The sequence below is a fragment of the Dendrobates tinctorius genome, unplaced genomic scaffold (assembly GCF_039654945.1).
Source record: "Dendrobates tinctorius isolate UK_male_01 unplaced genomic scaffold, ASM3965494v1 ptg000022l, whole genome shotgun sequence".
NCBI lineage: Eukaryota > Metazoa > Chordata > Amphibia > Anura > Dendrobatidae > Dendrobates > Dendrobates tinctorius.
Window position 1 is genome coordinate 42,037,765 of NW_027361690.1, and position 14,292 is coordinate 42,052,056.

The 14,292-nt window shown below is 44.9% G+C and overlaps 1 protein-coding gene across 1 annotated transcript in view; it reads right to left on the reverse strand.

Moving 5' to 3' along the window:
- Positions 1-404: 404 nt before the first annotated feature.
- Positions 405-14,292, reverse strand: part of TTLL13 (tubulin tyrosine ligase like 13) — an 85,684-nt gene continuing 71,796 nt past the window's right edge. Inside the window, exons 14-16 of the mRNA XM_073568646.1 lie at positions 7,014-7,368; positions 5,431-5,644; positions 405-753 (exon numbers count right to left, since the gene is read on the reverse strand). Coding sequence (XP_073424747.1) covers positions 741-753; positions 5,431-5,644; positions 7,014-7,368 — 582 coding nt within the window. The 3' untranslated portion in view covers positions 405-740. The remainder of the gene's footprint in view (positions 754-5,430; positions 5,645-7,013; positions 7,369-14,292) is intronic.

The window sequence follows — 14,292 nt, forward strand, 5'->3', positions numbered from 1 at the left end:
CCATGGGGTTAGTAATGGTGGCTAGAGTTGAGCGAATAGCTTCGGTTTCCAGCTTATTCGGCAAGCTATAGTGCTTGCCGAATAAGTTACAGTGGGAACCCGGCTTCCTGGATTGCACCGGCTGATCCGCTCCCATCATTGTCGTCTGGTCGCGCTGATCTCTGGTAGATCAAGTGATGGGAACTGCATTCAGCAGCAGGGGCCTGGGGACAGCTCCAACAATACCGCTTCATGGTCCATGTGAAAAACCGGACATGTGTTCCTATCTGTGTTTTAGTTTTGCAATGGCCGAGGTAGAAACAATCTGTAAATCTGTGTATATGAAGAGTCCTAAACACAGGCACATAGTCCAATGGCATGTGAATTAAACATTTTGCCGGTCTCAATAATAATACACCCAGCTGTTTACATGTAGATCAGTTTTGATTTATTTAATACTCTTCATTTACAATCTTGAGGTTCTTAAATATTCACAGTGTCTGAACATTGGCTTTATCCTCGCAGTCCTTCCTTGAATATTAGGCAAAGTGATAATTCTTCATTTCTTACATCACAAGTTTGGTGATCACAATGGTGTCGGTGTAATTGATCCCTAGGCTACTTGCTGTGCAAAAACAATGTGCATTAATCGAAAATATTCCATTATGTTGGATCAAAGTGGAATTCTGCTGTAAAGACTGAAAAAATAAGAGGAACGATGAGGTCACGATTGTTGGGGATGGTTGTCATTTGGCACATTCTTAAGTCCATTTCCTAGAAGAAGAAAATGTATAAGTGTACAGCTGTTCTAATTTATTGATACAGTCTACCAGTATTCAGAGAATGGAAATTGTCCCATCAGAATAGTAGACACTTTGTGGTCAGAAAATACATCTTGTGCTTCTGTGAGCCACAGACTACGTCCACACTGGAAGTGAAAAGAGGCCCTGCCTGTAAGTTAATCAAAATATGCAGCAAATTGGTTGAGCAATAATGATGCCTCCTATAGAGATAATAGTACAGATACAGCAAAGAGTATATAACAATTAATGGGGGTGGTCCAAAGACAAAGCAATTTTCATCTAAATCCGTATCTATTTAGTGCCTTTATACTTTTTCCTAACATACTGGCATTACAAATTCCCTACCCTTCCATAACTGATATTCTATTTTTTCCCCTACGTCTTTTCTGATGACGTTTCGTTTGAGAGCCTGCAGTGCATGCTGGGATACTCAAACGAAGCATCATTAGGGGGGAGATCCTGCTGTCACTGTCTTTCCCTGAAACAAAGAGTCATCAGTGACACTTGTTCAGGTTGTGGGCTAGTCTCTGCGCGATGTGCACTGTGCCCAATGACTGCACACGCAGTTATGCGGTGTAAGAATACCTGGCGTGCAGAGACCACTGCCGCACCGCAAGTGACGTCACTGGTCTCTGTATACTCTGTTGCCGGCTTGTTACTGCTTATCTGAGCTGACAATAGACAGCGTGCGATCATTGTGTGGCGCCACAGAGGTACTGCACCTTCTCCTAAGGTGTGGTGCCCCACCATCCAGGTAAGTTGGGGGCTCCTGACCACGCTCCAACACTCGCACCCCACACTATAGAGTAGTTCAGCACAACCACATTGCGGCTCCTTGCTTAGAGAAGCAGAGCACCTTTGGTGGTTCCCTGCTTGGAACACTAGACATGCTGGGAGGTGGGTGGAGTTCAGAATATATATGAGCGGGATGGTTTAGGATTACAGGTCAGTCAGTCAGTGAGTGAGTCTGAGAGAGGAAGCCACTCGGGAGGAGTGGGGATCCCTGGAAGAAGGGATGGAGGAAGGAGTGCTGCACTGCCTCAGTGACCTGAGCCAGCTGGCATGGGAAAGGAAAGAAGGAGAAGGACATTGAACTGAAGCCTGAGCTTCCATAGAAGGGAAAAGACAAGTACGGAACGTAGGAGTAAAAGGGAACACAGAGGACGTGGGTTAGAGGAAGAACCCTGCCTAGAAGTTCTAAGCGCAAGGCCAGGGCCTGGTCCCCGAGGTTGTATGGACACTAATGGTTCTGCAGCAGACACCGGTGGAGTAGTGGGCTGTAAATGCACTACTCCCATCTAAGACTTGGGGACACAACAGTAACACGGATAGAGAGCCAGGACAAGGAGTAGAGAGTCCCCGAAGCAGGCTACAGCTGTCTGCCGTGCAAGTAGAGTTCTTGGGAACATCTGCTAGGAGGAACTCCAGTGTAACACAGTACTAGGAGATCTTCACACTTAAAGGCGCTATAGAGGAGACTTTCAGGAAAAGGCAGATAAGTTGGCGGCGTTTGGAAGGGAGCATTCCATCTTGCCTGGTGGTTGACTGAGTCCCTGTCCCGGAGGACACGGCACAGAAGCGGGCACTACAGACTGTGAGTAAAGCTTTGGAACTACATGCCCTGGTGTCCTCCATTCCTTCCTGCGTCCGTCTGCGTGACACTGTTTCATCCCTTGCACCAAACACTACACCATCTAAGTGTCTCCACATCTACACTGCCCTAGGACAACAGCCCTGCCTGTGGAGGGCTATAACATCATTGCTGCACCACACCATCTGTCCCGGAGGATCTGTCTGCAGCGTCGGCTTAACACCTCCCTTGCCGAACACCACAGGTGGCGTCACAAACTATTCATTTAACTACATTCCACCATTCACATCTTCCTATTACTTGGGCGCCCAGGGCCACGGTCCGGGTCACCGCCGCTGTGACACATCCCACTGATACCGGCCCGGTACCGAGTACCCCACGGCCCTGGGAGGGCGACCCAATTGTGCACAGCACACTGGGACTAGCCAAGCCCCTTAAACAAGCGTCACCGATGACGCTTCATTAGCGAATCCCAGCATGCACTGGGGGCTCTAAAACGAAGTGTCATCAGAATGGAAGAAGGGGAAAAAAATAGAAAAACAGGTAACGGTAGGGAATTTGTAATGGCAGTATGTTAGAAAATAGTTTAGATTCTGGCACTACATAGATAGGGATTTAGAATGAAAATTATTTTGCATTTATACCACCCATTTAATCTTGAAAAGAACCTATAATCTGATTCATGTTGCCCAAATCACATTAGCATGAATCAGAGGCTTGCTGCACGATGAAGCCTGTTACATAGTTCTCTGAAAAGCCTCTGCATTTCAGAGACCATATCGCTAAAAAATCTGTCTCGGGACCAGAGACAAGTATAGTTCTTCACCACCTCTGTGTGCCTGATCCTAGCACTGCTGCAGGTGATAGGGAAAGACTTGGCAATCACCTCTAGCTGGGAGGAGCTGGATAAGGGCAGGGGGCGCCGGACTAGCCTTGTCTCTGGTCCCCGGCAAGATCTTCTAACTATATTTTCTCTGAATTGTGGCTGCAATTGTGTTGCCAGGTATTGATTCATGCTGCCCATCGTTTGAGCAGCATGAATCAGATGACAGGTTCCTTTTAATAAATATCAGTCTAAAAAATAACCTCGAAAAGAAAAAATAATTCTAAAAAAGGCCCACATATTGACAGACCTGTAGATTCTGTTCAGTGACAGCGCACCCCTGTTACCCTGTGCTTTAAGGGATTAACATAAATGGAAGGTATCTCCCCTGATGAGTAAGGAATTAAACGCATTGGTAGGCACTTTCTAGGGTAGCATTAGCTGACTGGAGCTATTTCGGGGTGATAATTGTGCAGTAAGCATGTAAGCACTTATTAGGGACGATTTGAGTACTATTCCCAATAGGACTTTCCATGGATGATCAGGACAGACTTCATGCTACATGAAATGTCCAGAGATATCAAAGCAATTTATTCTGAGCACTGGATTTATGCTGCACCTTCATAATATTAGTGGTGATCTTTAATCCACCAGATGTAAGACCTATCAACACTTTGGAGTTAATGGTTAACCTCCTGTTTGTGTAGAGCTTGCACTAGTCTCAATATATTGGTATCCCATCAGTATAGCATGTGTTCGTGTTTCGGGGGTATATTGGTATCCCATCAGTATAGCATGTGATCGTGTTTCGGGGGTATATTGGTATCCCATCAGTATAGCATGTGATCGTGCTTCGGGGGTATATTGGTATCCCATCAGTATAGCATGTGATCGTGCTTCGGGGGTATATTGGTATCCCATCAGTATAGCATGTGATCGTGTGTTTTGGGGGGTATATTGGTATCCCATCAGTATAGCATGTGATCGTGTTTTGGGGGTATATTGGTATCCCATCAGTATAGCATGTGATCGTGCTTCGGGGGTATATTGGTATCCCATCAGTATAGCATGTGATCGTGTTTCGGGGATATATTGGTATCCCATCAGTATAGCATGTGATCGTGTTTCGGGGGTATATTGGTATTCCATCAGTATAGCATGTGATCGTGTTTCGGGGGCATATTGGTATCCCATCAGTATAGCATGTGATCGTGTTTCGGGGGTATATTGGTATCCCATCAGTATAGCATGTGATCGTGTTTCGGGGGTATATTGATATCCCATCAGTATAGCATGTGATCGTGTTTCGGGGGTATATTGGTATCCCATCAGTATAGCATGTGATCGTGCTTTGGGGGTATATTGGTATCCCATCAGTATAGCATGTGATCGTGTTTCGGGGGTATATTGGTATCCCATCAGTATAGCATGTGATCGTGCTTCGGGGGTATATTGGTATCCCATCAGTATAGCATGTGATCGTGTTTCGGGGGTATATTGGTATCCCATCAGTATAGCATGTGATCGTGTTTCGGGGGTATATTGGTATCCCATCAGTATAGCATGTGATCGTGTTTCGGGGGTATATTGGTATCCCATCAGTATGGCATGTGATCGTGTTTCGGGGGTATATTGGTATCCCATCAGTATAGCATGTGATCGTGCTTCGGGGGTATATTGGTATCCCATCAGTATAGCATGTGATCGTGCTTCGGGGGTATATTGGTATCCCATCAGTATAGCATGTGATCGTGTTTCGGGGGTATATTGGTATCCCATCAATATAGCATGTGATCGTGTTTCGGGGGCCGATGGGAGCCAGTGTGTAAGAGCGGCATCTACCCGGTTAACTGCCATGGCTGTAAAAGATAGATGTCGGCTCTATAATATGGAGGCCATCAGTAATGTAGGAGAGAGCTGAGCTCCCAGCACACATGCAGATCACTTCCCAGTATCCTAATGCATTAAGGGGTTAGCCTTCAGCACCTGAAGAATGGAGGCACCCATTAGAGCAGCAGAGGTGCAATGTGCTTAGTTTATGCTGTCGGTTAATAGCATAGCACTCTGCGCACCGCTCCATGTACATGATGTTTCAGAAAGTTACACTTCATATCTGAGGCTCCTTGGGCTGGAAGGATGTTCCCGGTGATGACGTAGCACACTGTGATAGCATCTATAGCAGAATATGTAAAATATGCGTTTGTAGAGGAAAAGGGAGAATATTGATATATTACCAATTTATACATGGTCTTGAATGATCTGGGCGCTGAGCAAGAGTCGCTGAGCATGATGAAATGGTTAATAGTCCATCAGTAGAGGAGGATCCCACGACAGCGGGCAGAGTGCAACCTGCAGCTGTAGATGAACCTTTCCCATTAGGAGGCAAGATACTCAGGGAACCAGCATAAGCTCCAGGAAAGCGATTTGGCTTTTTATTACTAGGATTTTCTGTAGGGAGAAAAAAGTCATTTCCTAATAGCAAATATGAGCAGAAATACATTGCTTAACTCAGAATACGCACAGAGCTTATCCTACAAATAGACAGAGCATGGATATGATTGTAGCTCTATAGTCCCAGGGCCAACTAGGTCATATAGCATATTTAAAGGGAATCTGTCAGCAGGTATTTGCTATGTAATCTGAGCGCTGCATGAGGTAGGTGCTGAGACACTGGTTTCACCGATGTGTCACTTATTAGGCTGTGTGCTGTTTCAATACAATCATTGCTTTATCAGCAGAAGATTATTTCTGCCAGACTAGCTCCTCACATGGCTGCTGGTCCAACCGCGCCCCCAGCACTGATTAGCAGCTGTAGGAAGAGTTAGCTTTCTGAGCACCGCTGCATCTACAGCAGAGATAATTCTGATTGTATCACAACCACTGCACTCAGTAAACTAAGGGATACATTGATGTAATCAGGGTCTCTTTCTGTACATAATGCTGGTCTCAGATGAGGTAGCAAAAATACAGTTTTTGTATCTCTTCTAATGAGGTTATCCTATTAGGACAACTGTAAATATACCCTGTAAGAATAGCCAGCAGGTCCTCATTTAGATGAGTACTGGTATACATAATTGTGGAGTGCAAATATGATTTGCCACCAGTGTTTTGAAAAACCATGGCATGTAAAGCAAACAAACCTAATTTCCATTCCAGTACCATTCAATTTAAATAAATTACTTATAAGGGTTTTCTCACAATGACACTTCCCGTTTCTCTTCTCCGTTAGAACCCAGTACCTGACCCAGTTTGTCCATGCATTACAGGATATATCACCAGCATGTAATTCTGTGCTGCCAGCATAAGGGTAAGTTCACACAGGACTTTTTTGCTGCTTTTTTTTTCTGCAGGAAAACCTAATCTTCTTGGCAAGAAAATCTGCGGCAAAAAACGCAAGTTTAGGTGCGGTTTTTTTTTTTGGTGCGTTTTTTTTGTCTCTTTGTCCATGTTAATGTCCATGAAATTTCTGCAAATAATGACACCTGCCTTTTTGGTGCGTTTTTTGCACCGTTTTTTCAACACCCGTTCAAGTCAGTGGGTGAAAAACGCTGAAAAAAATCAGTAAAAACACCAAAAGAAGTGACATGCTCTGTGTCCAAAAAATGCAGCAAAGCACAAAATCCTGATCACACAAAAAACCAATGCATGTGCATGAGATTTCTGAATTCTCATAGGCTTTGCTGGTAATAGAAAAAGCAGGCGAAAATTAGCATAAAAAAATGCAGCAAAAAAGTCCTGTGTGAACTTACCCCAATACAATTTCTCGCTTGCCTAGGGAGAAGCCATGGGGCATTTGGGTACTACGTGGTGTACTTACTCTGCTCCATCTTGGCTTTGGCACTAGACAGTCTTATTTGGGTTCCACTTTTCATTTGCTTATTAAGAGAACTGTTGCCATTGACAGTAGTTATAGCTCTTATATTTTGGGCTCCATTCCAGGTTAAGGTTTTATGATGTGTGTATCTTCTGGCTCCATAATGTGAAGGAGGAGGCGCTCCAAAAGCACCCAGGAGGCTGGAAAAGCCTGCCGAATAACCCGAGGGAAACAGATTGGCTGCAGCACCTGTCTGTACCATTGTGTCCATGGCTGTGCTTCCCTGGTAGGACACCGGAACATGGGTCATGCTTCCACCTGTGTCCTGGCACATCACTAGTGCTTGATGAAAACGAGTCTGAAACAAAATTATGTAAGCAAAATGAAATATCCTCTCCACTGTTCAGCTACAATTGCCAGGACAGCAAGTTATTTCAGAATTAACATACTAAACTATGAATCTTTAATGATATTTTCCATTAGACAGAGGATATTGGGAAATGTTTGTTAAGTTTGCTTATAAACAGGGCAGGCGTTAGGGGAGAAATGGGCAATTGTCCAGGGTTCCCACTCTTTTAGGGCCCCGAGCATTTACAGCAGAAACAGAATTGATAATACAGAACTACTATTATCAGTGCAGTTTCCAATGTTAAGAGTGCAGCAGGACCTTTGGTGACAGAAGAACTCAACAGGAGGACACAGATTGGTAAGTCCTCTATAGTGTTTGTGAATATGTGTGTATATATGTGCTCTGTGTATTCCTGAGCGTATGTGCTGTGGATACATGTGAATGTGCTCTGTGTATAAATATGTCTGTATGTATGTGCTCGGTTTATACATGTCTGTATGTGCTCTATGTATACATATCTATATGCATGTGCTCTGTCTATACATATACGTCTGTATGAATGTGCTCTGTATACATGTGTCTGTATTTGCTCTGTTTTTAAATATATGTTTTTATGTATGTGCTCTTTGCTTGTGCCCTATGTATACATATACATTGGGTTCGGATAGTATTCAGACCCCTTTAAAGTTTTCACTCTTTTTTCATTGCAGCCATTTGGTAAATGCAAAAAAAGTTCACTCTGCACCCCATCTTGACTGATAAAAAACAGAAATGTAGAAATTTTTGCAAATTTATTAAAAAAAGAAAAACTGAAATATCACATGGTCATAAATAAGTATTCAGACCCTTTGCTCAGACACTAATATTTAAGTCACATGCCATTTCCTTGTGACCCTCCTTGAGATGGTGCTGCTCCTTCATTGGAGTCCAGCTGTGTTTAATTAAACTGATAGGACTTGATTTGTAAAGGCACACACACCTGTCTATATAAGACCTCACAGCTCACCGTGCATGTCAGACTAAATGAAATCATGAGGTCAAAGGAACTGGCCTAGGAGCTCAGAGACAGAATTGTGGCAAGGCACATATCTGGCCAAGGTTACAAAAGAATTTCTGCAGTACTCATTGTTCCTAAGAGCACAGTGGCCTCCATAATCCTTAAACAGAAGAAGTTTGGGACCACCAGAAATCTTCTTAGACCTGGCCATCCAGCCAAACTGAGCAATCGTGGGAGAAGAGCCTTAGTGAGAGAGGTAAAGAAGAACTCCAAGATCACTGGGGCTGAGCTCCACAGATGCAGTAGGGAGATGGAAGAAAGTTCCACAAAGTCAACTATCACTGCAGCCCTCCACCAGTCCGTCCTTAATGGCAGAGTGACCTGACAGAAACCTCTTCTCAGTGCAAGCCAGCATAGAGTTTAAAAAAGCCAGCATAGAGTTTGCTAAAAAAAAACAAACACATGAAGGACTCCCAGAGTATGATAAATAAGGTTCTCTGGTCTGATGAGACAAAGATAGAACTTTTTGGTGATAATTCTAAGCGGCATGTGTGGAGAAAACCAGGCACTGCTCATCACCTGCCCAATACAATTCCAACAGTGAAACATGGTGGTGGCAGCATCATGCTATGGGGGTGTTTTTCAGCTGCAAGGACAGGACGACTGGTTGCAATTGAAGGAAACATGAATGTGGCCAAGTACAGAGATATCTTGGATGAAAACCTCTTCCAGAGTGCTCTGGACCTCAGACTTGGCCGAAGGTTCACCTTCCATCAAAACAATGACCCTAAGCACACAGCTAAAATAACAAAGAGGTGACTTCAGAACAACTCTGTGACCATTCTTGACTGGCCCAACCAAAGTCCTGACCTAAACCCAATTGAGCATCTCTGGAGAGACCTGAAAATGGCTGTTCACCATCCAACCTGACGGAACTGGAGAGGATCTGCAAGGAAGAATGGCAGAGGATCCCCAAATCCAGGTGTGAAAAACTTGTTGCATCATTCCCAAGAAGACTCATGGCTGTACTATCTCAAAAGGGTGCTTCTACGCAATACTGAGCAAAGGGTCTGAATACTTATGACCATGTGATATTTTAGTTTTTCTTTTTTAATAAATTTGCAAAAATGTCTTCATTTCTGTTTTTTTTTTTTCAATCAAGATGGGGTGCAGAGTGTACATTAATGAGAAAAAAAATCAACTTTTTTTGCATTTACCAAATGGCTGCAATGAAACAAAGAGTGAAAAATTTAAAGGGGTCTGAATACTTTCTGAACCCACTGTATATTAGTATGTATGTGCTCTGTATACATCTTTGCATGTATATGCTCTTTGTGCATGTGTTTTGTGTATATGTGTGTTAATGTATGTACTCTGTGTATATATGCATATGCTCTGTGTATATGTGCTCTATGTATACATGGCTGAATGCATACATGAGTGTATATGTATGTCCTATGCATGTGTGTGAATGTACTCTATGTATACATGTGTGTGTGTGGTTAGGTAAACTGTGTGTACTTTGTATGTGTGCGATATATATAATATGTGTGTGTGTATTACAGATGAGGAGATCAGGCACAATTCGAATTTATCTGTTCGTGCATGTTGCTAAAATTTTTTATTCGTAAACAAATTATTTTCCACTAACTGAATGTCCCCTATAATGGTCTGGGTTCTCTCCAGACCCCAGAGCATAATAAACGTTATATATCAAAAATAAGGAAAAATACTTAAACTCACCGTTCACCTCTCTGGCCCCTTCACATCTCACTGTCAACCATCCGGTTCTTGTCGCATCTTTAGATCGCTGTCACTCACGTTAGGCCTCGACTTCCATGTTTAAAAAAGGCTGGAGGGGGGAGTGTGTCTACACTTGTGCCAGCAAAGGTCACGGTTCAGACCGTGATGTCATGATGCGGTGCTCTTTCGTGTTATGGCTTTGCAAGAGCATGTGCAGAACCCCAGCCGGTCTTTTCAAGCTCATAAGTTTGAGACCAGCATAAGGGGATTTCAGCGTGAGTGGCGCCAATCTGACGATGTGGTTAGGACTGCATAGGTGACATGAGGAGCAGAATTGCAAGAAATGTGAATGATGAAGTGAATATAAAGATTTTTAAAAACATTTTGATGGCCTTTTAGGCCATGTGCACACGATGCAGATATCCAGCGGATCCGCAGTGGATTTTACCGCGCAGAAACGCTGCATATCCGCATTGTGATGTACAGTAGCATGTAAGTCAATAGAAAAAAAAAACCACTGTGCAGACGCGGATTTTTCCGCGCGGTTTTCTTGTCGTTCAAAATATGCAGCATGTCACTTCTTTTGTGCGGTTTTCCACCTGCTCCATTCTCCAAATCCGCAGGGGGAAATCCGCAGGGGAAAACCGCACAAAAACCACAAGAAAAAAGGAAGAAATCCGCAGGAAAAATGCAGGTCATTTGACCTGCGGATTTCTTCAATTCTGCGCGGAAAAATCCGCAGGGCCAAAAAGTACGTTTGCACTTAGCCTTACTGTTTGGTTTACAGCTTTTACTGAGTACAGATTTTGCTGAATCAACCAAAAAGCAAATTACGAAAAATCAGCAATTTGAAGAATGTTTATTTCTGTAGAATTCAATTGCACTCGAATGTTTTCACTCATCTCTAGTGTGTATTTATGTGATCTGTGTGTGCTTGTGTGTATGTGCTCTGTGCATACATATTTGTGTGTATATGCTCTGTGAATACATGTGTGTATGTGCTCTGTGCATGTATATTTGTGTATGTGCTCTGCGCATACATTTTTATGTGTACAGTAAGTGCTCTGTGCATACATATTTGTGTGTAATTGCTCAGTGTATAGCTTTAAATGTGTATGTGCTCTGTGTATACATGTGTGTATGTGCTCTCCGTATGTGTCACGCTCATGTCCTGACTGGTGGGCGTGAGCCAGGGAGTTGTGGCCCCACTGTGCCACAAACCAGACTACCCTGGAAGGGGTGTGACTAGGACAGCTGCGTTGGTTTTCACTGGGGCCTCTGATGGTGAGGTCAGGCTTATGCGGCAGGCAGTTGCCAGGTGCCTGTCCAGGGTGGTGTCTGGGTGTGGCTGCTGATCCCACTTGGAGAGACGGAAGCACGGCTGAGACACGAGCAGGCAGGCACGGCTGAGACACAGGGCAGGTAGGCACGACTGAGACACAGGGCAAGCAGGTACAGCCGAGACACAGGGCAGGGAGGCACGGTTGAGACATGGGGCAAGCATGTACGGCTGATACACGGGGCAAGCATGTACGGCTGATACACGGGGCAAGCATGTACGGCTGATACACGGGGCAGGCAGGCACTGTTGAGACACGGGGCAGGCAGGCACTGCTGAGACATGGGGCAGGCAGGCACGGCTGAGACACGGGGCAGGCAGGTGTGGTGTATGAAGGAACAGGTAGAGACCTGTTCACACAGCGGGTGCTAGTACTGGTACAGACAGGAAAGAATAGAGTATGACGGAACAGGTTTGGACCTGTTCACACAGGAGGAACAGGTACGGGTACAAACAGGAAAGAGTGGAGTATGACGGAACAGGTTTGGACCTGTTCACACAGGAGGAGTAGGTAAGGTACTGACAGGAAAGAGTGGAGTATGACGGAACAGGTTTGGACATGTTCACACAGGAGGAGCAGGTACGGGAAAAGACAGGAAAGAGTAGAGTATGATGGAACAGGTTTGGACCTGTTCACACAGGAGGAGAACCGCAAGGTTGCGGAGAAGAGTTGTAGAGCAGCAAGAGGTTCAGCAGCAGAACCAGAGCCACACAGAACCGCAAGAGTATGGAGCACAGGCAGAGCCTAATGAACACATAGCAGGCAGAGTCGCAATAGAGCGGAGTACGAGCAGAGCCGCAAGACTGCGGAGAAGACTAGTAGAGCAGCGAGAGGTTCTGCAGCAGCAGAACCACAAGAGTATGGAGCACCGGCAGAGCCTAAAGAGTACAGAGCAGGCAGAGTTGCAAGAGAGCGGAGCACGAACAGAGCCACAAGAGTGCGGAACACAAGCAGACAGGGAGGATTGTTATGAATGAGTCACCGAGGAGGAAAAACAAGCTAAGCCCCAGAAAACCAGAGAGGTTGGTAACTAAGCGGATTGCAGACCCCTGATCCTATCCACACAACTAGCAGTAGCCGTGGAACGTACCTACGATGATCCTAGACGCCTCAGCACAGCCGGAGAACTAAATAAGCCTAAAGCAAGAAAAGGGGAAATCTAAACTGCCCCAGAGCAGACCCCAAAGCAATAGGCAGCCCCCAAACATGTATTGACGGTGAGACAAGATGAAAACACAAACACAGATAGAAAAATAGGCTGAGCAAAAGATGGGGCCCACACTAACTAGAAAGGACAGGAAAGAAAAGATGCTGTCTGCAATCACGCACAAAACCCTGCCAAAAAATGTCCAACAGTTTCTGATAACAAAACCCTGAAGTCGCTAGACTTCAATTCCCTATATCAGCACTCTGGTCTCTTTTTGCTCTGTCTTCAGAATATACCAATCTGATCAGGGACAAAAACCAAACTGGCATAAACAGAGACATAAGAATGGAAATTCAGCACAGCCCCAGCAGGGGCTGGCTGACCACAAAAACTGAGTAAACCAGACCAAATCTCATGTGAAAAATAGCAGAGCACACTTCGCTTGAGAAGGCAGGAACAGAACTGGAAACCAGAACCTCAGGGCAGGAGAAAATCACCAGCACAAAATTATGGAGTCGGCTGTCTTAAATCTAGTCAGAGACTCCTGATGTCCACTCACAGTCCTCCTCAGGTGGCAGGTCTCTGCAATTTAGATCAGCTTCATTACCTACTGTCACCACCAGAGGGAGCCCGGATGGAGAACTCACGACTCCTCTGTCAACACAGCCATCTCCACCACCCTCACGAGAAGCCAGAGGTAAACCAGAAAATGAGTTCACAACAGTACCCCCCCCTTGAGGAGGGGTCACCGAACCCTCATCCACGCCACCAGGCCGATCAGGATGGGCCCGGTGAAAAGCACGAACCAATCTATCGGCATGAATGTCAGAGGCAGAGACCCAAGAATTGTCCTCCTGGCCATAACCCTTCTACTTGACCAAACACTGGAGTCTCCGTCTAGCCAGACGAGAATCCAGTATTTTCTCTACCTCATATTCCACATTACCTTCAACCAACACAGGGTCAGGAGGTGCCGCCATAGCAATCACTGGCTCAACAAACCTCTTCAACATAGACTTATGAAACACGTTATGGATCTTAAACGTAACTGGAAGAGCCAATCGAAAAGAAACCAGGTTAAGAATCTTCAAAATCCTATAAGGCCCAATAAATCTTGGCTTGAACTTTGGAGACGCAACCTTCATACAGATATTTTTTGATGACAACCAAACCATATCACCCACTTTAAACCGGGGACCAATGGTCCTATGCCAGTTGGAAAACCGCTGGGCATTTTCTTGAGAGAGGGACAACTTATCCACCACTTGGTCCCAAATCTGCTGCATTCTCTCTACCACAGTGTCAACACCTGGGCAGGCTGAAGATTCCACATGCCCTGAAGAAAATCGAGGATGAAACCCAAAATTACAGAAAAAGGGGGCGACATCAATGTGGCAGAACTAGCTCTATTATTTAGGGCGAATTCGGCCAAGGGCAAAAATGAGACCCAATCATCCTGATCAGCAGAAATAAAACATCTCAAATAGGACTCCAAAGTCTGGTTTGTTCTCTCAGTCTGCCCATTGGTCTGTGGGTGAAACGCAGAGGAGAAGGATAACTGAATTCCCAGCTTGGAACAAAAGGCTTTCCAAAATCTGGAGACAAACTGGACTCCTCTGTCCGACACAATGTTCTCAGGAATCCCATGCAACCGAACCACCTGTTGTAAAAACAAGGGCACCAACTCTGAGGAAGATGGCAGCTTT